General features: G+C 40.4%; 1 protein-coding gene across 1 annotated transcript in view; it reads left to right on the top strand.

The window, feature by feature from the left end:
* Positions 1–26441, top strand: part of NYAP2 (neuronal tyrosine-phosphorylated phosphoinositide-3-kinase adaptor 2) — a 149858-nt gene that overhangs the window by 108758 nt on the left and 14659 nt on the right. The window contains exons 5-7 of the mRNA XM_019532559.1: positions 3045–3167; positions 4394–4397; positions 14416–14545. Coding sequence (XP_019388104.1) covers positions 3045–3167; positions 4394–4397; positions 14416–14545 — 257 coding nt within the window. The remainder of the gene's footprint in view (positions 1–3044; positions 3168–4393; positions 4398–14415; positions 14546–26441) is intronic.

The following is a 26441-nucleotide window of genomic DNA, read 5'->3' as shown; positions in this document are numbered from 1 at the left end:
CAACCTTTGAGGCAGGTTCATTTCGATCCTGAGAGTTCCCCTAGTGCTTACCACTTTATTGAGGCATGTTAGGGCCTGTGGTCCTAGGGCTATGAGTTCATCTGGCTCCTGCTCTACATAGTGTGTTAGGGATGAACAGAGCACTCAGTAATGTTCTGTTTAGTTCTCAGCACTGGCTTGGCTCTACCTCAGATTCACCACATGCTTTCACTGAAAGCTTTTGCTTTGTTGGCTATACTCTGGGACCCTCTCTTTGGAGAGAAGCCAGGAAGGCCCAGAATCAGTACAGTAAAGAGACCCTGCAGACAGGTCCAGATACCTGCATTTGAACAATTCAAACCAAAAGCTGAAGTTACCAAAGATAAAAGAGTAATGCATGTGATGATAGAAGTTCAACCCCATCAAGTTAGGTGTGCATCTACACTGATGCCTTGGCGTGCCTGGGAAGGGGTACTCTTGACCCAGTGGTGTAACTAGGGCAGGGTGACTTGGGCAGTCACCTCAGGTACCAACTTCCAGGTTAGTGGAGAACATAAAAAAGGCTGCTGGTGCAGCTGTGCAATCATGATAGTGATTGCACAGTGCAGCAGAATTCAGAGCTGCCTTGCGGGCATTACTGCCCCTGGCTATGTTGGTATGGCTCTGTCTTGAGCATGCTGCTCACTTGTTCTGAAACTACAAATGCAGCATTGAAGCCACTCTGGAGACTTCCCCACAGATGTTCTCAAACCTTCCAGATATTTCACGAGCAGGCACAAAGATGCCCCCAAAATGGTTTTACTGTCACACCTCCAGCTTTGGCATGTGCAAGCAGGAGTGGGTATATGCATCATGCTACAGGGTGTTGTTTCCCAGGCATGCTGGGAAATCAGTATAGAGATGCCTTTAAAATGATTTGTTAGTATTTGTTATTTAAATGCTATTATGTTCCAAGTCCTGTTAGCTTGAGTATAGCAAAAAGATAGTGCTCTGCAAAGAAACAATGTAATGTTGGATATACAGGATACGGGGTAGTCAGCTGCGCAGCCCATGTTTGACAGACCATTTACGAGGAAAAAAAATCCACTCTAATGCACACTATGAAGATGTTACTCACAGCAGAAATTACTCTTAAATTGTTTCCATTCAGTGGGAGTAAAAGTATTTCCACCAATATCAATGTCAGAATCTCATTCACTGTGCAGTCTGCTCTTCTGGATATGCATCCAGAGATAGATAGAGCTTCCTTTTGAAACTTCCTTTACTAAGGACTGCTGTGAAATTTACAACCATTCTAACACTGTAAAATATATTGCATGAGAGATTTAAAAAAGAAAAGAAAAGAAACTAATACCTCATCTGAGTGGGATGCATTTTAATTTCTTTGATGCCAGATGAAAGGACTCATTTTGGCAAGGAGACGATACTCTCCCAGTGCTGCGTGTATATCCAAATTGGAAATGATGACAGTTTTCTGTTTCCTCAAAGCAATGAAAACAACTTGGAAGCAATGGCAGACAATATCTTGGAGTTTTTGACATCAGTAATGTTAACTGAGATAATACTGGTTGAAAATCTGTTTTTGCTTATCATGGAGACAGATTAGTGTTTCTGGTTAACAGCGGAAAAAAAACCCCATTATTAGGCCCAGTGTTGGTCTCCTTGAAATCACAACAAAATTTCAGCAGTGCTTTACATGGACACAGAATGAAGAAATAAAAAAATTAAAAAATCAGAAGTAGAATAAAAACCATTTCCAAAGAGATTTAATACAATGTATAGGATACTGCCTTTGTCCAAAAAGGCAAAACAACAGATTATGCTCAAAATGACAGATTATTGTATCACTCCACTTTATACATGCCTGTTGGCCCATGTTATACCCTTACTAGGGACAAGTGACTTGATGACTGACTTAGCCAAACACCAAACAGCACAAATATATTTGATGTTCAGATAGCTGAAAATTAACCAGCTTCATATTTGGCTAGTGCTTATTTGCGCATCTCAAAATTCTCACTGATGTAATCACTGGCATAAGGACCCTCATCTTTTTAGACCATGCAAGAATTAAAGTAGTGCTCTGTGTGTGTGTGTGTGTGTGTGCATGTGTGTGTGTGTGTGTGTGTGTGTGTGTGTGTGTGTGTGTATATATAAAAGCTTTGAATTTGAAAGGAGTTGTTCTGGTCCTACTGCTAGAGCACAGTACAGCCTGCCAGTTCTCCTGAAAATTTCAGAGGATATGGAGTGGCTACAAGAGGAGTTGGAGTGGCAGATATGGCCTAGCCAAAAGTAGATCTATGATGCAAGTGTATGTGGTCAAAGTAGTAAATGTTTTTAGCCTGGCATATGGAGACACATTTCGTACCATCAGAAACAGGCAGGTCTAAAATCCATGCAGTATGATTAAAGTTCCAGCTTCCTTATCCTCAATGTTCTGACCTTACTGACCTTGATTATCAGTTACTTCCAGATTTCTGTGTGCAGTAACATAGCAAGGGGGAGAGGGGGGAGGGGGGAGCGGGGCAAGCACCCCAGGCATCAAAGTGAAGTGGCACCAAGAGGTGCTGCCCAGCCAGGGCAAAGCTCAGGACTGAGTCATAAGTGGCTCATTTTGGAGGGGGGGTTGCTCCCACCACTGTGAGCACTCTTGGGTAAGCATGGGGATGCGTGTGCCTCCCGGATCTATGTGCGGGCCGTTGGCAGGCTGCTGCTTTGGGCTTGACCCGGGCACCAAATTTCCTTCCTATGGTACTGATCATTCCAAATCATTACTTTTATTCTGGGAAATCCTTTATAGCCTTTAGCATGTGGAATTTAGTCGGCCTTACTCCATTCTTTAACTACAGCGGCTGCTAGTGCCTGGAAGACAACTTTTATTTATGACTTAGCCAACTGTCTAAGAATTTGTCTAGCAATCTGGACTGGAAATCCATCCCTAGGAGAGTACGAACTGAAATGGGATGGTTGTTAAATCTACTCCTGTTATTTGCTTGACCAGCAGTAAGCTATGTCACCTTGTTCATTGGAATATTTTGTTTGTTTTCTTTCCCTGCCTTCTGTAGAGCCTAAAGCAAGCTGCAGATTAGGTCGATCTGCATCCACGTCAGGTGTGCCTCCTCCATCAGTTACTCCTCTCAGGCAAGCCAGTGACCTTCAGCCAAGCCAGGTACCATCGTTACCCAATCGCGAATGACTTCATGTGCTCCGACATGCCAAATATCTCTCACCTTCGTGTCTGTCATTTGTTACAGTAAATGATGTTTTTGTTGTTTGTCTTTCTTCTTGCGTGAGCATGTTGTATGTAAGTCTGTGTGTGTGCGTGTGTGTGTGTGCGTGTGTGTGTGTGTGTGTGTGTGTGTGTGCACGCGCCATTGGCAATGGAATTCTATCTTCCAAGGCTGGTAGAATTTTCTTTGCTATTAATTCTTAAATCTTTTTTTTTTATGTCTCTTACTTCCTTCATTCTGTAATATAAATGTAGCAAACCTGTATTATATGTATTGACCCAGTTTTTTATTTTTTCATGTTTTGTGAACTTTTTTACTGTCTTTAAAATTTATCAAACTTTGATAAATTTAATCTATGTTTTAGTGTATATTTCTTTTAAATGTCTTGTCTAAAGCACTTGCACCAATGTTTGTCAATGACTTGTATACACCTTTTGACTTCTGCCCTGTTATACTGTACTATTTGTGTCAGTCATATTTGTTTTTTGAGCTCAGTGCATGAATGTATTACACTGTGAATTATCATTGTCCTTAAGATTGCCCACATATCAGATTATTTTGTTTATATATGGCAGCTAAATTCTCTTCAACTATAGGTCATAGAGTACTAATAGGGCTATTAAATAGTCACTGTAGTTACGTTCATTGCAAATTGGTAAAACAAACTAAAAACAAACAAAACAAAATAGAGGGGGAAAAAACTTTCATATTTAAATCAGAACTACTTTTCTTAACAATAACAACAATGCCAGGCTGACCCTTAATAATGAAATAATGAAATGCTTATGCTTGGCAAGTTATACCTATGTTATCACCTGAAGGAACGAAAAGACAAATAAAATGACATTTAACTGTGTTTTACATATAATATTTAGGCTCCATTCATTTTGATGCAAAGATGAGTTTCATCTTACTAGTTTAGCTCAGCTAACTGCAAAAATTAGTAACTGGGGAAATTACCCTGTTTAAAAGATTAATTGATGCCTTCCTTGAAACGTGAAGCATTCCAGTGTTTTCTGATTTTATTTTACTTGTTTATATGCATTTTCTGCATGTCTATTTAGGCTGTAATTCTCAAATAGCACTAAGGGAATTAGGCCTCTAAATCCCATTACATTTCAATGAGATCTGAGGGGCAAGACTCCTTTGGGAACTCTACTAATTCAAGATTTAATCATTTTTAGCTTGGTGAGTTTGCAAGGAATTCTGAGCCAAAACCCCTGCTACTGTAAACTGGCATAGCACATGAAGCATTGTCAGTTTACTCAACCTGGGAATTAACTCTTTGTTATGAACATAATAGATAACTACATCCAAATAGGCTGAACTACTTTAACTCGTTAAATTGAAGTAAGTGCTAATCCATTACTTTTGTGTCCTGCTAGTTATGATGCCTAAAATAATCTTGAATATTAATCAAAGATATTTTAGATGATAAAATTAAACCCTTAATGATGACTTAAAATGTCAGGCCATTTAAAAAGGCCTGTGAATAATTTCTTCTTCTAGGATAACTGCACTTCTGAGTTTTTTTGAGTGACCCAGTGTACCTGTGATACGTGATTTATGATTAAATAGCTCATAGCTGGCAAAACACATTGCCAGTTACTTCTGGCAGATGCACCTTGAATGTTATGAATTTTTTTTGTATCTTGGTTTGCATTAAACCCTGAAAGCAGAACTTGATATGATAGCAGAGATAATGAGCTTTCTCGAAACTGCAGCAGACAGGGTTCATTAGAATTGTGGAGAAAAGAATCCCATTTACTCTAGGTAGAAGAAAGGAATACAGATGATGAGAGAACATTTCAAATAACTGATAGAAGATGGGCCTGTTAATAGCGTAATATATAATGTATATCTGGGTTTCAGGAAAAAAAAGAAAACACGGTATTAGCTTTCCATCGTTTAAATCTTACTCTGCAACTGGCAATTTACAGAAATAACTTACCATTTTGACACGTTAATCTGATCCTAATCCCAAATACAATGGCTACTCCATCTTACTTCAAGTTGATGGAATCAGGCTTAGAGTTCCTAAGAGCAGTTTATTGTATATTATACTTCTATTTGTTAGTGGGAAAATGAACTTTACAGCCTGCACAGATGTTATGTGTTCTTAAAGAGCAGGGCTAGCCCCACCTTTCTGCTCCCTAGATAGAGCAGTGAGGGCTGCCTCACAGTTACTCCCCTCCTCCCCCACCCCCAGCAAAACCTGCCTGGAGTCTGGGGCCAGAAACGGGGGTTAAACTTATCTTCCCCTGAGTACAGAGCTGCCCTGCCCTGCTGGATTACTTAGCGCTGGTTATGACAAATCCCAGAAGCACCTGAAAGCAGGAAGAGGAAGTGATGAGCAACCCTGCAGAGTCTTGCTGATATGAGTGTGAACTGCAAAGCCCAGAGACCTTGAGGGCAGCCGGAAGAGAATGTGAACACACAGCCTATGCTGGCTGTGCCAGAGAGCCATGCTCTAGTACCCCCCAGTTTCTGGCTTCAGCCACTGCAGGCATGTGGCTGCATTTCCTGAATCAAAAGTGAATATCTTGTTCATTTGCTTATTCAGTCTTTGCAGTTTTAGACTAACCTGCAAAGACTGAATCAATTCAGCCTCAGACTTTTTGATTGTCTGTACTTAGCAGTATACAGGAATTTGTATAAGGCCTGATGCACTTTCTCTTTGCAGTGCCCTGCGCCCTATTGATAACTCTGTTATGTTAGAAACTTTGTTCAGTTCTACTGCAGTAGGGGGATGTAAGCAAATACTAACTGGTGTTAACTAATATATCACTAACTTACACATTGGGGTGCTGAGAAGGCAGGATTGTTATCAAGCTCGCAATTTTAGAAGGGGGTATAACCACGCTGTAAAGGAATGCCCTGACCACACAGGAAATAAACTCAAAACTGCTAAATATTAATCCAACATAGAAGAATGATCAGCCATAGATCCAATTACTTAGAGACCTCTGAGTACAATAAAAATGGCAGGAGTTGGAGAGGAGTAATTGTATTGGCAAGGTAGCTGTAGAAGTTACAGTTTACAAATGCCCAGGCTTATAACTGCCTCCATATAAACTGGCAGCCTTACCTAATACTATGTCATCAGGACTGTGACCTTGGGACTCTTAAATCTAGTTCAGCTCATATATTGACTATTTGTGTGACTATTGGAATTTAACCTCTTTGTCTCTCCTCATCAGTATATTAGTGCTGATAATGCCTTTGCAGGAAAAATGTAAGGATTTACTAGTTAATGTTTCTAAAGCATTTTGGAGCTTGAAAGTGCTGTTTAAGTGCTAAGCATTATTTCAATCACTCTATAAATAAAATAGAAAATATTTCTGCAAGCAGAGATGAACTCATGGACTCTAAACTACTACTAAATTATGTAATTATGAGGGGTCAGAATTAAGAAGGGCTTAACCAATAATCAGTGGTATTTAATTTGACCTTCATGAGTGCTGAGGACATTATAAAAGAGCTGGATATAGAAAGTAATCTTTGGATCAAGCAATCATGGGTTAATTCAGTTTGAGTGGGGAGCGAGATAAAATCTGCAACTAAGATTCTTCATTTCAAAAAGGTAAGTTTTCAGAAAATAAGGCAACTAGATATGAAATCTGTTGGATTGAAGAGCTCAGGGATTTGAAAGTGGAAGAGGCCTGCAAGGATTTTGTTTCCTGCAAAAACTATTTTGAATTTGTTCCACAAACAAGGGGGAAAAGACTCAGATGAAAGGGCTCACATCTTAACTAGATAAATAATAGGGGTGTGCAAAGTGGGCCCTATTCGATTCAGATTCAGCCCGAATCAGGGACAGTGATTCAATTAGTTGATTCAGATCACTGTCCTCGATTCGATTTGGCCAAATCTGAATCTGAAGATTTGATGCTGATTCAGAGAATCAGTGATTCAGACATAGACACAGCTTTAAAAGATTTTTCTACGTACTGAAATACCAGTGTGGCTTGTGAACGCTGCGATGCTGGGGCAGATGGAACATCCCACAGGAGTGTGTGTGGGGGGCGGGGGCGGGCCTCTGCGTGCTCAGTGGCAAACCCAGAAGTAGACTGGAAGTACTTCTGGTCCATTTCCAGGTCTGCTGGGGAGCATGCTGGAAGCCCCCCCCCACCCCTTCAGCTTTGTGATCGGCCATGGGGAGACCCTGGGTGCCCCCCCCCAGACCCAGGAGGCACCAGTCTCCTAGCCACAGGCCCCCCCATGCGCTTCCTGGCAGACCCAGAAGTGGACCAGAAGTGCTTCTGGGCCACTTCAGGGGATGCTGTGGAGCATGCTGTGGAGCCCCCCGCACTCCTGTGGGATGCTCCACGTGTCTCAGTATTGTAGCATTCATGAGCTGCCTGCTACGTGGAGGTATGTAGAAAAAATATTTAAAGCTGTGTCTACGTCCAAATTGTCGAATCTTTCTGAATCAGTTTGGAGGGTTCCAATTCGATTTGGAGAGATTAGAGGGTCCTCTGATTTGATTCGGATTCCAAATCGGATCAAATCTCCGCCAAAGCAAATCAGGGACTGAAGCTTTGCACACCCTAATAAATAATCACTTCAAAGGGGATATTCAGGAGTAAGTAAGCAGAAGAGAGCAGACAGTAGGACTGATTGGCAAGGAAAGTTAAGCCTTAGAGGACAAGAACTTTGGGTCAAGAATGAATAATGCAAAAAAGTCCAGCTAAGTTGAACCTGGTTATATAACAGGATCTTCCCCAGGGGTTGCCACAAAGTCCCTGGAGCCCCCTTTGTGTGGATACCTTAAAGAGTGTTATGGAGAAGTTCTTGTATTTGCAAGGGGATTTTAGGAGGGAACAGCAGAACTGTAGGCAATGTACTGTTGTCTGAATAAATACGCTTTATTGTTCTATAGCTTAACACCTTGGTCTTTTGTGAGCAACACACCCTTAGCCCTTGTCACCTCTGATTTTTTGAGGGCCATCCCCCCCTTCAATTTACCTGCCACACTTTGTTGGAATTATACCTTCTGAAAAGGGAGGCTGCCCCAGGGTTCTCCAAGCCAGATCTCATGCTCATGAGTACAGGTATCCCTACTCATGCCTTTAAGGGCTAATTATGTGGTCTTCTTATCATCTCCCCTTTTATGCTTCTCTTGGAAACACTACTAAACAAAGAGGCAGAATTAACAACTTAAATAATGAGATGCACCCAGAGAGAAAATATTAATACCTAATAAAGACATTTAGGAGCATTTAAAATAATTGGTAAGCTGATGGCTCCATCTAGTGTCAGTTTGCTATCTCTTTCTTCTTTATAATAAAGGCGGTTACACTTTACAGGAGTATATACCAGATAGATCGTATGCATCTCTGAATTCTGCACAGGCTGTATGAGATCACATTCTTCCCTGAACAATACAAGCAAAGATCCCACTTAAATCAGTTACTGATCTAAGCTTGTTAAGAAAGGGTACTCCTATTATAAGTATGGTTAGCTATAACTCACATTTATGAAATATTTATATTGAAGTAACAGCTGAAAGCTGCCACTGAGACACAAAGATCACTTTGTTCAATGCGCATAAACAGGAGATCCATGCCCCAAACAGTGCGCATTGCATTTCAGACTATATTTTGTTCCACATTCACCCAGCTCCAGCAAAAATAATATTATTATAAACACCATTTTTAAAAAGGTGTAATACAGAGGTAACTGTACATTAAAGAGGGTCAATCTATTTGTAGACAATGTATGAACCAGATATGAATTTTTGTTCATAACCCTTTAGGAAACTTTTTGAAAATATTTAGTTATCATTTTTGACGAAATTAATTTATTTCCATGTGATTTTTCTGTTCCCAGTGCTAGCTGGGATCAAAAAGTAGAGTTACAGATTGTTGTGAAGAAGGCATTTTCCAGATTCTAATCAAAGACAAAATACACGATGGGGCAGAATTTGGCTCCCAAAAATTGTAGGTAAATTATATGAGCTTTGACTGAGCACCCAAGCTTTTCGTCCTTGTCTAAATAGAACTGATCCTGAACTTTTAGAATTAAAAAAAAAAATAATGGTGCACCAAAATTGACATGTGTGGTCTTAACATGGGAGCAAATAATATTTCATTTCTCCCTAATTACAAATAAAACCTGTTTGTTTTTTTAATCCAGTTTTAAATAAGGAATAATAAGACCTGTACATATCTTGACAGCTACAAAAAATTACTGTTATCACCTTTAAATGACATACTTAAAATTTATCATATGGCCTCATTAATCCTATTCTTTTTCTGTAATTCTAGGAAAATGTACTGAAAAATATGACATTTCATATCCTTTTTTCAGCACATTTGTGTATGCATAGTCAAAAAATATGCAGTGGATTAAGCCCAGATAGAAGCTTTATAATGTAAGAAATATAAGAAGCCTAATAGAAATGACTTGGTGTCCAATCCTGCAAGGTTCTGAGTGCTTTGATTCCAGTGCTGCAAACTATTTAAGCATGTGAATAATCCCAGAGTGTCCTACCTGAGGATCACAAGTCAAGCTTACAGTATCTTCACACTGTAGTATCATCATGCAACATAAAAGGTTCCACAATATTTATGTACTTCATCAGAGTATTCTGCTCTTATTATAATGAATGTTTGCAACATGCTTTTCCAGAAAGGGCAAATTATTTATTATTGCTTTAATTCTTGTTAAAATCGCCAGACAAATATTTCCCCAATGAATTGACATCATTCCACTTTATCTGGGAACATGCTTCAGAATCACAATATGCACAAATTCCCCCAAGAACATAAACAATGCAGCTGTGCTTTTTTTTCATTAATCTCATTTCAAACCTTGTATTTTCCCACAGCAAAGCTGTACAAAAGTTCCAAGGGAGCTAGTAAATAACCTGCAGTTGTCAATCTTATTAGCAGGGCTGGTTTCCTGACTGCTACGTTTAATGAAGTCTGCCACTGAAAAATGTGCACAAATAAATCAAGAACCACAAGGTTCCATATCTGATCACAGCAGCCCTATTCAACTTCCATTATGTTAAAAAAAATTACAGTAGTTACAGGTAGACGGTGAGCTCTGAACTGAAGTATTCAGTCATCGTGCTTAAATACTAGGGAAATGGTAACAGAAAAAACATCTCTGTGTGCTGGTAAAATTACTATCTACTTCATAACAAAAGCCAGTTTGATCCCTCAGTATTATTACTATAAGCTGGAGCTGGTTAATAAAAAGATGCCAGAAAGAAACTGGCACCAGCATGTTGTTGATGTTATCAGGCTTCCACCAGGCTTGAATGTGTTACAATAAAAGGGCCAGATTTGGCCATCCTTAGTTACTTGACCTAGAATAAAATAAAAATTGTTTCTATAGCTTGGTGTGTAGGCCACTTATACAATATGGGCAGGGAGAGTTGTCCCATAAATAAATATTCAGTTCCTTTGGTTTCCCTATTGAATTCCTCAGTCGTTGAGCTACTTGCTTTTCTGACATGGCTCTCTGTCTTGCAGAACAATCTTGAAAATCACCTTCCATGTCAGGAAGATAACTTTTGAAATCTCAATTATTCGTGGGATGGGAGAATGTAGCTCCATGTACCTCTATTCCAGGTTTCTGAGCCTGTCCATCTAGTCAGTTCTGTCTGGACTCTGTTTCTTTGCTCTGTGTCAAGGCCATGTTTATGACATCTTCTTTTGCAGTTTGATTTCACTTTTCATTACAAAAATGTAGTACACCAAACAACTAGTGACCAGTGTTCAGAGATTCTTCAATATCTCTCTAGATGGTTGAATTAGCTGAAATTGAGCTTCTTTGGTTTAGCAGAGAGATCTTTTTTCCATGCAGTTGTAAAGACTAGTAAGGCTGATCGTGCAGTCATGAGAGACTGCTAGTCAGGAATTCTTTGGAATGTGTACTGAGGAATAGCCTTTGGCTTCACAAGAAGCCCTCTCTGCCATGGTTTAGGGAAAAAATTGTTCTTCTTCATTCTCCCCTAGAAGACTTCTCTAGGTCATGAGGGTAGTTTGCTGCTGGTCTACATCCCATGCTGGTTTCTACATACTAGCTGGTGATTTGATGGGAACAGAGCCTTCCTGACCCACTCCCTATCCAGCCAGCCATCCCACAGAAAGGAATACAATGAGTAGAGAAAGGAAGGGTGTGCACTAGCTTAGCATTTGGGGAAGAATGTCTTCATGTCCCTAGTTTACTACAAATTTTTTGCATGCAACTTTGGACAGATCACTTGGCTTTCTTGTGCCTTAGCTCCCCATCTGTAAAATGGAGAATACCAGCACTTCCGAACCTTCCAGGGATTAATAGACTAAAGACTGCAAGAAGTTCAGGTACCGTAATAACATGTCTGTACTTTGAAGGTGGGTTTCTAGCACATGTGATATAGCTCTTAAAGTGCTACAGGAGTGCATCTATACTTCCCTTGGTCATGCTAGAGGGTGCCATCAGGAAAAAATGTCCCACTTATTCTCTGTTCATACCAAATCCTGAAAAAATGTAATATAGCTTCTGTTTGGTATAAACTCTTCCCCCCCAACACACACACACACACACTCCTCCAACACTCTCTTGGAATTTAAATGAGTTCATTGGCATGTCCCGCATTCCTGCAGAGCAGACGTGAGTGGTGGGGTAAGTTCTAGTGGCAGGGCCCCGTAAATAGACAGATCCTTGTAGTCCTAGACAAATGAAGTCCCAAAGGAACCTGAACATAGGTGAGGTTTGATGAACCTCTTTACAATATTTCCAGCAAATGTTGGCTTAACCTAGTGTCAAAATTGCTGCTGACTAGTGTTTGAGTCTAGCGACTGTGGTTTTCTCAGTTGTTGCTACTGCCTGATAACAACTCCCCTGAACAATCTTGTTCCTCCTTTATCATGTTTTTACTGTATCTCTCCTGCCTGTTGGCCTTCTGATAATTTCTCTTATATCCTGTTTTTATTTACATATGGAGTTTTACATAAGCTTTTGTTCCATCACTTGCTTAGCTCTGTTGTGTCTGCTTTTCTCCAAGAAGGAATGTACTGTGATACCTGAAAGCTTGTCTATGTCTATCTCAACCATGCAGTTGATCCAATAGAAAATATCATCCATGAGAATTCTTGTCTCTGACCTCAGGAGTCATTTGAAACACTCAGTGGGTAGATTAACTAGTGTGTTATAATAGCTTGCCTGGTGCAGTTCCTGATCCCTTCTTTCTTCCTCTGGCAGACTACTGATGATGATCTCACTTTCAGCTCAACTAAATTAGCTAAGTAAATGCAACAGGCCATTTTACCATAATATTTGGAGAAGGGAGGGAGCAGGGATATCTTGTTATATGTTTGTACTGCAGTTGCCCTTAGGACCCCTTCTGATTCTCTCTCCTCTCCTCTCCTCTCCTCTCCTACAGTGTAATAGTTTAGAAACAATACTACACACGTTAGTGGAATTATTCTGGAATCAAATTGTGTCAGTGAGAATCTTTGGGGCCAGCACATCTTTAAAGCAGCCAGGCCTAAGTGTGTCATGGCAAATAGGTGTAGTATCTGATTTTTACATACAAGATTTGACCAGTGAAAACTGGTTTTATTTGGTACCAGTGGTTTTGGAATGGTCTGGACTAGTGATGACATAATTCAGAATAGATTCTCTAAGTTTTTAAGCTGATAGAGGTTACAGTCCCTAAAACATCTCAATTGCCACCAGATGGAGCTAAAACCCAGTTTCAGATTTTAAACAGCTGTGTGGCTCTGATACCACTAAGGGAGGGGAGAGTATTTCAGAGGAATTATCATAAAACCAAACTTCGTATTTTCCCATTCTTTTTGTTTCAAGGTATGTAAAATGACTAGGAAAATGTTCCAAGAGAGAAGAACTATTCTTATTCCCTTGGACAGTAGGGCATTTGTTTCTAAACAATGGCTGTAAAGGGGGAAACCCTGAAGATCTTAGAAACCTCAAGGCTATCTGAGCTGTCAGGAGAGAAGAGAAATCAGAAACAGGTTACTTAAGTCAGTGGTGTTCAAGCTCTGGCTGGTAGACCAGATTTGGCCCATGAAGCCAGGTCATCTAGCCTATGTGTCTCCCCCTGGGGGTGTGATGCCATCAGTAATTGCAGGTGCCCTGCAAATGTCCAGACCCATGGGGAGCCCAGTTGACCAGATGACATGACCCTGAATGCTAGGTTGAAGTAGTGTTGGGGGAGGGGTCATGCCGTGGCCTGATCTGGCATGCGCAGCTGGGACAGCATGCCAGATTGCACCTGGATAAGGGCCACAAACTGACCCAACACCACTCATCCAGCCAGCAAAAACGAGTACGCAGTTCAGCACCTCTGGGTAAAGTCACAGGCCAGTAGCATAGGCTGCGAGCAAAAACGGGCTCAAAATTTGTCTTCTTCTCTGTCCCCCCGCTGCATTCTAGTTGACTTCAGACTCGCTTGGTTAACTACATCTCTGAATGTTTGCAGCTCCTTACTACCTCTGCCCCTGAGGCACTTACTGCTGCTCTTGCCTGTCTCGCATCCTTTTTCTGTTGGGCTAAGGAAGCACCTCAAACTTGTTTTCTTCTGGCGTGTTCTCAGATAAAGGAGTGTAGACTGCTCTTGCAGAATCTTGTTGCTGCTGTTTTCCTTGGCTCATGGTAAGCGGGGATTGGGACCTCCTGGATTGCTTTGTAGAACTTCTGGAGTTCTGTGACAAGGAGGGGCCAGAAGAGAATCACTGATCTAGAAGAGGGAAAACTATATAGGGGAAAGACGAAGTGTTGAAAGGACTGTGCAGGAGAGGGATGAATATGCCCTTGTATGGGACAAGGAGCCTGGATATGCCCTAAAGTCAGTGTCGGAAAGGGTCACAGAATGTGAATTTTGCTTTGGGTTCAAATTTTAAAATCCCTCCTTAAAGTCTGGAGTGTTTGGATTTGACTTTACAGTTAACCTGGTGTAGACCAATCCTGATCACAACACATTTAGACATAGGTCTACACATCAAATACTGCTGTGCGCAGGGTGGGGCTGTGGCTTGGGCCCTTCCTCATGGCTCACAAGCATCACCAGTCTAGAAGGAGGTAATGAAAACCTGTGGTGAATTCCACAAGATTTTGGAATTGATGGTGTTTGATTTGCTCTCTTTTAGGTATGGGCAGTGAAGCTGAGTCTGACTTGCTCTTCTTTCCTATAGCCACACGAGGGAGGAGTTGTACTATTTTTAAAAATCTTATTTCTTTTTTCCCCAAGGACAAACATTGTGCACACACTAAGGAAAAAGTCTACTGTCAGCAGTCCAGCTAAATATGCTGTCAACATTTTGGAAGAGCACAATGACAAGAATTTTACTGCCTTAGGAAAGGCACCACATTGCATTATGGTCAGTTTCAGCTTGAAATCTGTCCTTACATAATCAGAGAGAATTAGTCCAAAATAAAACAAATTACTTTTTAAGAACTGTAAATATAGAGGTATTTTTTTTACACTGAAATGGGTGGAATCCCTTTACATACCAGCATCCTACAGTTCCCAGGCATGCCTGATAGGCTTGTGCAAAACAGCACCATTTCATTTTGACTTCCGTTTTCCTGGCACATATTTCATTTTCATTTTCATTTCATTTCAAAAGCACTGTTCCGTTTTGTTTAGTTGAAACTGTTTCACTGTTTTGACATTTCACTCATAGGTGATAATGGGGAAGGACAAAACTGCCTATAACTTTGTCATTTTTTGGCAGATTTGGATGAAAACAGCGTGGATAATATGCCCTTCTGAGGGCCTGAAGCCTGCTGAGTTTCAATGAAATAGGTGTAGGGGTTTCTGGGAAACTGTACCTCAGAGTCTTGAAAGCAAAACTTGTCACTTGTAAGTGTGAAAGCACAGCAGGGTGAAAACTGCAGGCATGGTAGCTCCTTCTAAGAGCATGAAGCTTGTCAAGCTTCAAGAAGATAGGTGCAGGGGTTTCTGGGAAACTGCACCTCAAGCTGCTGAGAAGCAAAACTCATGTCACGTGTGTGTGCTAAGGCACAGCAGGGTGAAAACTGCAGGCATGGTAGCCCCTGCTGAGGCTATGAAGACTTCCAGGTTTCAAGGAGATAGGTACAGGGGTTTCTGGAAAATTGCACCTCAAGCTGCTGACAAGCAAAAATCTGACATGTGTGACTCTGTGTGTGTATTAAGGTGCACCCTCACTGGTGCTGGGGCCTCTACATGACACAGCGGTGTGCCCAGTGAGGTTTCCTCCTCCCCTACAGCCTCAGTTCAGTCCACCACTTTAAGTGACAACAAGTAATACCTTAGTAAGTGGCACCAGCAGCATATCAGGCAGTCAAACTGTCAGAGTCAAAAGCCGCCAGGGACAGGCAGGTCTTTCTGCTAGCTGCCCCACTGGAAGATTGGAGCAGGGGGCTGGGACCTACCGCACCCCTGCAGCTCTTTCCAATCCCCATGCCTTGATCACCTGATCTGGGCATGGGGCTGGGACCTGTCCCTGAACAGGACAGTTCCCAGCCTGTGATTGCAGGGTGGAGGCTTGAGACCCTGTTCCCCACTCAGCTCCATGAGTGTGGAGCTGGATGGGAAACAGGCCGGAGAGCTGTTGGAGACCTGTCACAGAGCTGGTGCTGGGAGATAAGGATCTCTTAGCCCCCCACTCCCTGATCTCAATCTCAGAGTAGGGGACTTGGAGCTCCCTGCTGCTGGGACAGGGTGGACATAGTCCCTGCCTGGGCTCTGGTGGTGCAGCCCCCCAGGAGCAGGCAGCTCCCAGGGGCAGGGAGCAATATCCTATCCCCTTGTGGCTGGCTGACTGGGAGCAGAATTGCTCCTGGTCAGACATCTACACAAGCACTATCGTGAAGTTAGTAATCACAAGTAAATTTGTGACTGGCATTTTCAGGGATCAAGTTTACTGGTGGTTAGCAAACTTTACTGTGCAGTAAGCGTGTGCATGTGTAGATGTAGACACTTACTGTGCAGTAAACTACACGACTTCTCAGTTAAAGTATCTCATGTAGATGCATCCACTGAAAGCAGAATTTAGCCAGTGGGAAAACTGGGTGCATCCTGTTGTGCCAGTAGACTTCAAAACAATGACTACAAATTTTATAGTTTATGAGTCTGATTCTCAGTCAATGACATAGATCTGGGATAACGGAGTGGAACGTTAGGCCTATTCCAGATAATTACCTATGGATTTTGTGGGCATAGCTGAGAAAGAGACTACTGAATGTAGCCAAAATGGACATGTTTCAAATGTGACTTCACGCTTCCATGCAGAAAGAGAGTGTGTGCACATTAAATGCGTGATTTCCCCTTGCTCAATTTATTATTTGTGTGAACTTTTGAAAGCCTGTACCTAGCTCTGAGGGAACAGAAAGATGAAACTTTGTGTTCCTCAGTTTTTTATCCCAACTTCCTTCAGTGACTATATGAGATAGCACTGCCAACCCTTAATGGGTCAACCTGACTAATGTCTAGTGGTTAAATATATCCAGGGAATTAAGATGAAGAAATATGGATAGGGTACTTTTCAGCTGGTCACTTGTGTTTTTCCTTGGAGTTTTGAAAGCAAGGACTTGTATACTGGTTGTTCCATAGAAATAGAGTTGTTTTTTTAAAAACCCAAATCATATTTTTTAAAGAATGAGGAACATTTTATGTGATGATTTTTCATTAAAAGCGTCCCTTTGTGACCATCCTGACCTAGTCAGGTAACAAAGCCTGGGAATAATCCAGAGGGAAAGGACAATGTTTACAATGATTAAACTAATGTGGTTGTTGCCATTGCCCATCTTGAATTTCATTATCTTATCACAAAAATATGAGGATCTGGGCAGTTTTTTTCCAATGCAGTTGTCATGCAGTTCTTTCTTTTGCTAAGAACCAGGAAATGTTTTGCAACACATTGGAAGAACAAGGTTAAAATAGCCTGAATTTGGCAGCGAGGGAATGATATGTGGGTGTCTTAGTTTACTTTCAGGTTATCTGAGAAATACCACTCCTCTGAACCCGGGCACACCAGCATGCATAGCTACTCTGAAACAATGACAGTAAAACAAAAAACAAACTGAAATATCTCTCAGTTAAGTGCATTTCTCTCTGGAAAGCAGGCAAATCCTAATGCATGTCAAGGGATTGTGGCAAATAGCATGGTGTCCTGAAAAAGAATGAGGATGGCATCAAAAATATGTGAAAAGCAAACCAGCCTTTCCTGTTGTAGGCACATATGTGATAGCCTTTTTATCCTCAAGAAACAGCTGAGTAGAAGATAAAACAATATATACTAGAGTCTAAGACAGTGGTCCCAATATTTGCCGGTGACAACCATGCTTCCAGGCTCGCAATTCCACTTTTGGTGTGAGCACAACACCTCTACCTGAATTTCTGAAAAACTCATGGATCCACTCATTAAGATAGCATTGTGGAGAAGTTGTGGAATCTCCATCCTTGGAGGTGTTCAAAACCCAACTAGACAAAGCTTTGGCTGGAATAATCTAGTTGGGCCGAGTCCTGCTTTGAGTAGGGGGTTGGACTACATGACCTCCAGAGGTCCCTTCCACCCCTAATTTTCTATGTTTCTATGATTTGGAATCTGGTGTTCCAGGGAATGGTGAGCAGGGATGCCTCTTGGTGGTGTGTGACATTAGCGAAGTGTAACAGGAAGATGATGCAGAGTTACTCCTACTATTTTTGTTGTTTCTGGTGAATTCTATATATAAAAGTGCCCTTGTGTACAGTGGTATGGAATACCAGAAGCCTTTTTTTTAATATCAGTTAATTGCAAAAATCAGACCTGTTCAATACAAAATGTCACAGTGCAGCACAATGCAATCACTCCTAAGGCTGCTGCAACCATTGGGGCACCTTAGATGCTGTGCATGATTGGTGATTCTTCAGGCAAAGTGACGTGGTGGCACACATCTCCTCTCCAGGTATGGATGGCTGTTAGCTCACAGGAAGCTCATCGACCCTTTGACAGGTCTTGTTTTAAGTCCTGCTGGGTGTCCACCTATCCTCCTCACCCAGGCTAGCCCAGGTGGGGGTGCCAGTTTAGTCACCAACAACCTAACCATGGAACAGGCTGTACTGGTTTACATGGTACCCCAAACCAGGCTACAGGGGGAATAAAAACAATTACACTTGTGAGGTCCTCAGATATTATCAATCAAGACCTTATAAGTACTTCAGATAGTTTAGCATAAGACTAATAGGAGATTTTGCACAGGGATAAGTTGTAGCCTATTGAGAATGTTTTGCATGGGGAAATTCCTGTAGGACAAAGAAGCCCATGTAAGGTTGGCCTGCTCCCTGAGCACCTTAACTGATCAAGGTCTCTGCTCTCTGGCACACTGGTGTTGCTCCAGATGTGGAAATCAATCTCCTAACGGTGGATACAGCCAAAGAAGTCACAAACGATCCCTTGACTAGTGAGAACTGTCCATATGACCTCACTGTCACCTGTTATGGACAAGTAGAAGCACAGCATATAGGAGGAGAAGGGGGCATGGTCAAGATATCCCTTTGGGGCTTCTGTAAAAGTTTCCACTGTTGAGACCAGTGGAAATCTACACAGGTTGGAGCAACCTGAGTAAATCGCCCAGTGCCCAGCATCCCCAGGATTAGGGAAAAAAACACAGGTGGTTTAATGCACCAAGTGTTTTTCAGCATAATGTCAACCTTATCTTTTCAGATCCACTACACGTCCTTGGTGTTACATGGATCTGTGAGTTGTTTCATGTCTTTCAGAACTGTGTCTCTTATTATTTAGTATATTTTCTTTTTTTTACTGATTTAAGGTAATGTCCATCAAAACTAATTTGTGAGAATAAAACATCACCAGGTGAAGACTTATTTAGATTGCCAGACAAAATTGACAGAAATAGGATTATTAATGGTAACCAGCCTTGAAATTCTTAGTGTTTTATTGGGCTAATTTTGTTAAGTTAAATCTCTTGAGGCTTGTGAAGCATTGTATTTATGAGATCACTTTCCTATTCTGCCTATAAAGAGAAACTAAAAATTAACTGGAAGTGCTTCATCTAATTTTTAACTGTTCTTAGAGCTTTGTACATGGCTGTATTAAAAATGGAAGTAACTTACAATATAATGAAATGAAACATGGAATGTAATTTATGCTAATGAGAGATATTAAAATAATATTTAAAGCCTAAACATCAAGAAGTCGGCTATAATTTAATTTTATCTTGTAACACTACTTACTCCTTCAGGGAATATCTTTTTAAGCATTCCTAATATAATGTACTTGTTCTCTTTTAAAACCTGTAAATTAACTTCAAAACTTGTTCTGAGACTTTTGAGTGCAAACAATTAGTTTTAATCGCATTAACAAAAGTAGCAACACCAGAACAATAATCATTGCAGAGTTAGTTCTGGATGGTGCTGCAATTACTATTGAAGACATTTGTGCCTTGGTTTAAAAGAAAAAAGAAAAAACAAAAGCATGTAACTTCCTTTTTTCCTTTCTGTATGTATTTATGTTCAACTCAGGGCAAGAATTTTGTAGTATTCATAAAAAAAATAGACATAACAAAAATGGCATGAATTCATGAAAGCATGAGTTTATATATAGGCACCCTATATAAAGAACATGAAGATCCTGTACTCTAGATTAGAACAAACTTACTTGTCTGCTCATACGCATTTCCACTGTCCCCATGCACTTAGTTGTCTTGCTTCTTTGTATATGAATCAGAAGTATTGTACCATGATTTCTGTTCAAATTGTGTTTGCCTGATGCATAAAACATGACACAGAACAGCAAGATTTTTCTACCATCTGAATTACGTCACAAATCACCCAGGCTTTGTTCTCATGGTTATCATTATTTCATCAGAATCCCCCAATGTTTGTATAGCCTAATACAGTATATTGCACTTACTGTATCTGTATAGTATATTGTCTGTATACTGTATGCACATAAATATGTATATTCACCCATGTATGTATGTATAGTATGTTTATACATCTATGTATATGTATGTGTGTTTGTTCATAGTCTTTCACTAGAAATGTGTGGCTATTCATATACATTATGTGTACACCAATTGCAAGGAAGTATGAATGCCAGCACCCACTTTTGATAACCTACTTTTACCCTCATTTTGTCTTGTTGAATTATGAAAATAAAAATGTCATGTATTTTAAATGAAAACTTCAGAAATGACTATTTTTATACTCCAAACTTACTTTTCTTACTCTTATTTTCTTTAGTTTATGGAACTTAAGGTTGCATTGATGACTGTTTCATGTTTTCTGTGGTTTCCCATGATTGAAATATGTTTGACCCATTCTGCATTTTGTTGTTTCATCTTATTGGTCACGAGTTTCCGCTCAGACAGTTGAGCGTTGATCCTAGAAGCACTAACTTTTAATCAAGGGGGGAGTTGCACTGGTATCAAAGAGTGGCTTGTGTATCAAGTCTGTCAGGTGTTTGTTAGATTCAGCCCCTTGATCAGCCTGGGGTTTTATTAAGTGACAAGAGGTGTTATCTTTAGTAATATTTTCTATTCTTTATTGAAAGAAAACCATTTCATACAGCTGAGCTAAAGGAACAGGTGAAAATGCCAGACTTTTATATAAAGAACACATTTTAAAAAACTTCTATAGGTTCCTGAGCATTAGGCAGATGTTCAAATAGTGTTAGAGACATTAGAGTGTAATAGTGTGTTATAACATAAGCCATAGTTTCAAGCAATCTGTTGAATGCTACTCCATAACAAATGATTAAACATTTATTGCAAAAGTTATCAATGTATTTATCTCTTTATAAATGTACCCTTAAAATATAAAGTTTGAACTAGGAATCTGTGGGTGTGTCTACACGAGACACTAATTGTGCAGTAACCTAATAACACTGTGAAGTAGTATTAATAACACTGCTGGGGGAAAACTGTGCTAATAAGCTACTGTGCAGTAGTATTAGGCTACTGCACAGTAAGCATCACTTAAAACCTGTGTGCTGGCACTACTGCACAGCAGTGCAAGTTACTACGCATTGATTTAGTATTTGGTTACCCAAGTACTAAACTTAATGCGCAGTAATGATGGCACATTAATGAATGTGTAGATGCACCCTGTATGTAGGTTCAGCAATCTAGCCTTGATTCAGCCACATGGAGGCTAAACTTGAATGTTGTAAGTAGCTCTATAAAAGTAGATGGTGCCACTGGCATGCTTTAAGTTGAGGATGAGTTTGTTTACTGGTTTGGGGTCTTTGGGAACCTCTACTGTTTTACCATGTTTATCACTTTACCATATTGATGTATGTTAGTTTTATTATTTATTTTTAGAAATTTTGCTTAGCAGGAATGATCATAGTGCCTAATAACTTATTGCAGCATAGTGATATTAACTACTTAGGAAGCTATTAGAAGGCAAATCTTTACACAGGAAACACTAAGGTTTTTTAATCTTGCTTGATTGAAAGTAGCACGGGCTCTATAGTAAGATGCTTTCACCCAAATAAAATCACATAATAGAATATTTTCATTTTTTAAAGTCATAGGGTTAAATCCTAATCCCACTCAAGTCAGCGACAAAACTTCTGTTTACCCATAGGCTCCCAGGATAGAGTCCATAAATACTTTTCTTAGCAAAATATATAATAATATGGAAAGGACACATCCTATGAATTGTGTTTGGTTTTTAGGGGTGGGGGAGTGCTTTTAAACACTTTCAGGTTGATGGGAGTTGATTTGAATGGGTTTTGGATCATGCCTAAGATGCCTATATCCTTTTTTGCCTTCTGAGAGAGAAAAGTATTGGTGAACAGGGCAATAATCATAACTTCATAATGCACAATAGACCCAAATTGAAAAGACCATTAAAAACAATGCCTGTGTCTAAGTTTTGTAATTAATAGGCTATATTTTATTTGATGTCATTACGTCTTAGTTTCTACAAAAAACTTCTGAAGATAGATGATCTGAGAGACATTTCACCTCCTGACTCCATAGATATTTATTCACTTCTAGTAAAATATACCCTCAAAGTATCAATATGTGGTTCAAATTTTCATTAGTAGCACATGGTATTTCACCATATGTTTTTAATGGAACACACATGTCTGAATTCTGTGGCCCATTATTTTGAAACTTAAATGCACGCATCTTGAAACTAAGGTGCATTCATGGACTAAGCCGGGTTATGTTTTATCAGTGCTTGTATGGGGATCTTCCAAGGTAAATCCGAGTGCCTGTGGTGATAGTTTTAATTCAATATGTAGCCATCTTCCCAATTAATTAATGCAGAATCTGTGGCATTTTATCAGGGTACACTATACTACTGGTGATTCTTCTAAATATGAATTAGAAATGAAGGGCTGATGTCCATATTTATGTGAATATGTTATCCTATTAAGGTTGTTATCTTACTGAGCAAATTCTTTATAACTTCTCATGAGCAGGCCTTTACAAGTGAAGGCACTTTCTTGAAGACCTTAATGTTCTAATTCTATCATTTTTATCTCCAATCTTTAAAAGATTCATTTTTTGACAAGGAAGAAGCTTCATTGGCCTTATACTGACATTCATTTTGTCTTGGGAGAGTCACTGTTCTTGGAGAAATCATGAATGTATAGATGTTCAGGCTTTTTCTCCTGGAGCAAAAAATGGCTGATCCAGAAGAAAAATAAACTAGGAACAATGAGGGTTAAATAGCTCCCCAGAGAGTTTCTCCTGGGAGAGCAAATGTTACTGTTATGTCTGAGCCACATACCATTTGGGTCCATTTGCTGAGGGAACTTTATATACCATAAAGATTTGAAGAGAAAATGTAATCTTTTACTGTAAATCTGTGGCACTGGCCTTTTCTGAGCTGAAACATTAATAAAGGTTAGCTAAATCCACATCTACAGAATAAATCATAAATGGTTATTGTGCATCATTTTAATAAAAACAAGTGCTAAAGAAGCAGCATTATAAGTATGAATTAATCCCTATTAATCAGTCTTTATCAGCAGCATGCTTGAGTATGCCAGGCCAGCATCATAAATCTGGTACTTGAGGGAGAGGAATCGAAATGAATTTTGTTACAAAGAAATGAATGGAAGTTTTGCCATGGACATGAAAAGGAATACAACAAGTGTTTTTATGAGTAGGACTGGATTTACCTCTACCAAAAAGTAACCCCGCACTCGCACTACCACCACATTTAAAACATTGGGAGGTTTTCTGGAAAAAACTGTTCCCTCTGTGTCAGAGTTCTGTAACTTTCATGTGCTACCAGATTTGCCCCTTTTCTTCATTCATATTGTAATATGACCTGAAAGACTGAAATACCATGCCCTTAGTACTTCTGCCACTGATTTGATCTTTTCCCAACTGGAAGCAATACCACAGTTTCCATTGGCTAACTTCAATGCAGCAGGATTGGATTTGTGCCCCACATTGACTGCCTCTGTGTGACTGGCAGCAATCAGCTAGAATATGTGTCATGCTGCCTTCTTGCGTAATGATTCATTGCTATGTTAGACTCTTCCCTAAATACAGAGAGAAGGTAAGGAATCTGCTTTCAGTAATTCTTACTGATACATTCAATCTATTAATTTGAAACAGAAAATGTGCATGGGTGAGGCTTGCTCATATAAGCAAAGACTGAAGGATCAGGTGCTTGCTTTCCTTCACTACTATGGAACAGATTAATCAAATTTGGAAAAAAAAATGTGTGCCTGCTTTATACTGTGCTTCTGTTCTGCTAACAGCTGAAAATTTGTGGTGGTTTTGTTTCTAAGTGCTTCATGGTCATGAAAAGCTTTTTAGCTTTGGCAGAGACTGTCCATATCATTTAAATTTAACATAGTCAGACTAGGTTGCCGTCATCCACTGCCTGTGGTTATCCTAACACAGTATTTAATTTCCTTTGCCTTTACAGTGACCATGAAGATGTATCAGGGTACGTGGGTTGAGTTCCATGCTTGTTTCTTGATTCTATAGAAAAGGCCTAATTTAAGCTTTGATTTTCATGAATGCCCTCAGTGTTTCTCTGCCACATGAATGAGATGGATTTGAGATAATGTTACACAATTACCTTAATAGTTGCTACTCTACTGAGTCTTACAAATATGCCATTTATACAGACTATGTTGGTGGGTCAAGTAGAAATTTTCAAGCCAATTATTGATATGAAAACTTAGCTTTGAAAGGGAAAATGCATGCTTATAAATATGTTAATGAGACCAGGTCAAGAAGATTAGTCTAACTGTTAATATAAAAGGAAATGCAGAAATGTTAATTTATCATTCCTTTTTTATTGAGGGCTTTTGAAATGGTCTTAGGGGAACTAGTTAGATTGACTCCAGAGACTAGGGAAGTACTGCTTTATGGGCCATATCAGTTCAGTGTGTAGTATTTGTGACATTTGGTAATTCACAACAATGAATTACGGAAATGGAAGACTGAAATCAACTATACTAAATGGTTTACTAATCATTTATTAATTTAATTTAGGGTAAGGAATAATTGAATATGGCAATTAATCTGCAGGAATTCCTGGAGTTCCAAGGATTTCTTGTCTTCTCTTGTTCTTAAATGCTGAGTATGTAAGACATAAGGCTTTCTATATCTGGTAAGACCTGTCATGTATGTTGATATAATGCATAAAGAGGCTCCTTCTTGTATTACAAAAAGCATGTTCATCCAAAAACAACACAGGATTTACATCAAATGTTGTTACAGGGATTTTGTTTGCTTTTTATGGTAGTAGTGTGTTTTACATTAAAAGCCCATCTTTAGAAGTTTAGGAGCATATGATTTACTATAACAGACCAGAACAGGTCCATCTAGTTCTTGCTTCTAGCAGTGACCAGAACCTTATACTTCCGAGGAAGACGTAAGGGTGGTGTCATGTGTTCAGCTTGCTATGAAAATGCAAGTAGATGAATGCTCAAGAAGTTTAGCACTTTGTAAGTGCCTATGTTGCAAATTTGTTTTGTTTCAGTCGAGGGCTACCTCCTAACATGTACTAACTTTAATAGGTTACTACATTCAAATGATTTGATCTTACTAGTCAAGAGTGATTAAGGGAGGCTGCCAACAGGCCTCGGAGTGAGCTTCAATGCAGATAGTTACTTCTTAACTTGACTAGGCCTCTGTAAGACATCTGTAGCCTTAGGGCAAATTGTGTGGCTCCTTTTCCTCCCCTACAACATCCCCCAAGCCTCACCGATGTTATCATAATGTAGTTTTCTCCTGTTGGGGCTTCAGCCTCCTTGGCCTCTGCCCCTTTACTCTTGCTAGACTGTTTTTTTAGCCTAGACCCATGGCACTAGCTTCCATCTACCACGTTCAGTCTCTAGGCCCCTAGCCTCTGTCTGCCAGGTTCCTGACCCACTATGGCTGTGCTCCTCTGGTGCCAGGCCCGTGGCTCCTATCTTCTTTCAGTCTCCTATCTTTTTTCAGGTCACTGGCCTCTGTTTGTCAAGCCCTTGACCCACTATGGTTGTGCTCCTCTGGTGCCAGGACCATGACCCCTATCTCACTGTGCCCCTCCCAGGCACTGGGCCTCTGGCCCTTGACTCACCGTGCCCCTCTCAGGCAGCAGGCCCCTGTCCCCCATCTGTTTTGCAGCCTTGCACTGTCCCCTCACTAGGCTTGCCAATAGCTCAGGCCTTGAGCCTGCCCTTCATGGGGCTCAATGCAATCACATGCCTCACAGGCACTCATGAGACCTTGAAACCCACCCCTTACAGTCCCAGCCCAAACCACTGGTCTGCAGAGTCATTCAATATAAACCAGATTCCTGCAGGAGCATGGCTGCCTTACAACCAAGAGTTCTTCCCTGCATGGTGGCTGGGGAGAGGTTATCTGACCACTGCAGGCTCTGGGCTTATATAACTCCAGCCTGAGCCTTCTTCCATGCAGGTGAGGCTCCTATTAGCTCTCCTCTGCCACCTGCAAGCAGTCTCTCAGGCTGTTTGGTCCCATAAAGGAGCAGGCACATCCCAGTGCCCTGCTATGGTGTGATCAGGCCTTTCCTTTTCCTTTCTCTTGTCCTTGTTGTGACAAGGTATTTAGCAGAATTCACAGATTCACTGGAATCTGACAGGATTGTGCCATGAATTCGTCTGCTGCGGCCTCAAACTTGTGACCTCTGGGCTTAGCACGCTAGTGCCCACATTACCTCAGTCCCCGACAAGAACCCAGAAAAGCAGAACGTATAACTAGTTGTGCAAGGCAATATGTGTCAGGAGTCATGTTAGGATCAACATGAGCTATGAAGTATACTTTCTTGTAAAATTCCTCTGTAAATTAAAATAT

This window comes from Crocodylus porosus, unplaced genomic scaffold (assembly GCF_001723895.1).
Source record: "Crocodylus porosus isolate Cpor-Errol unplaced genomic scaffold, CroPor_comp1, whole genome shotgun sequence".
Lineage (NCBI taxonomy): Eukaryota > Metazoa > Chordata > Crocodylia > Crocodylidae > Crocodylus > Crocodylus porosus.
This window is presented reverse-complemented; position numbering and strand designations above follow the sequence as displayed.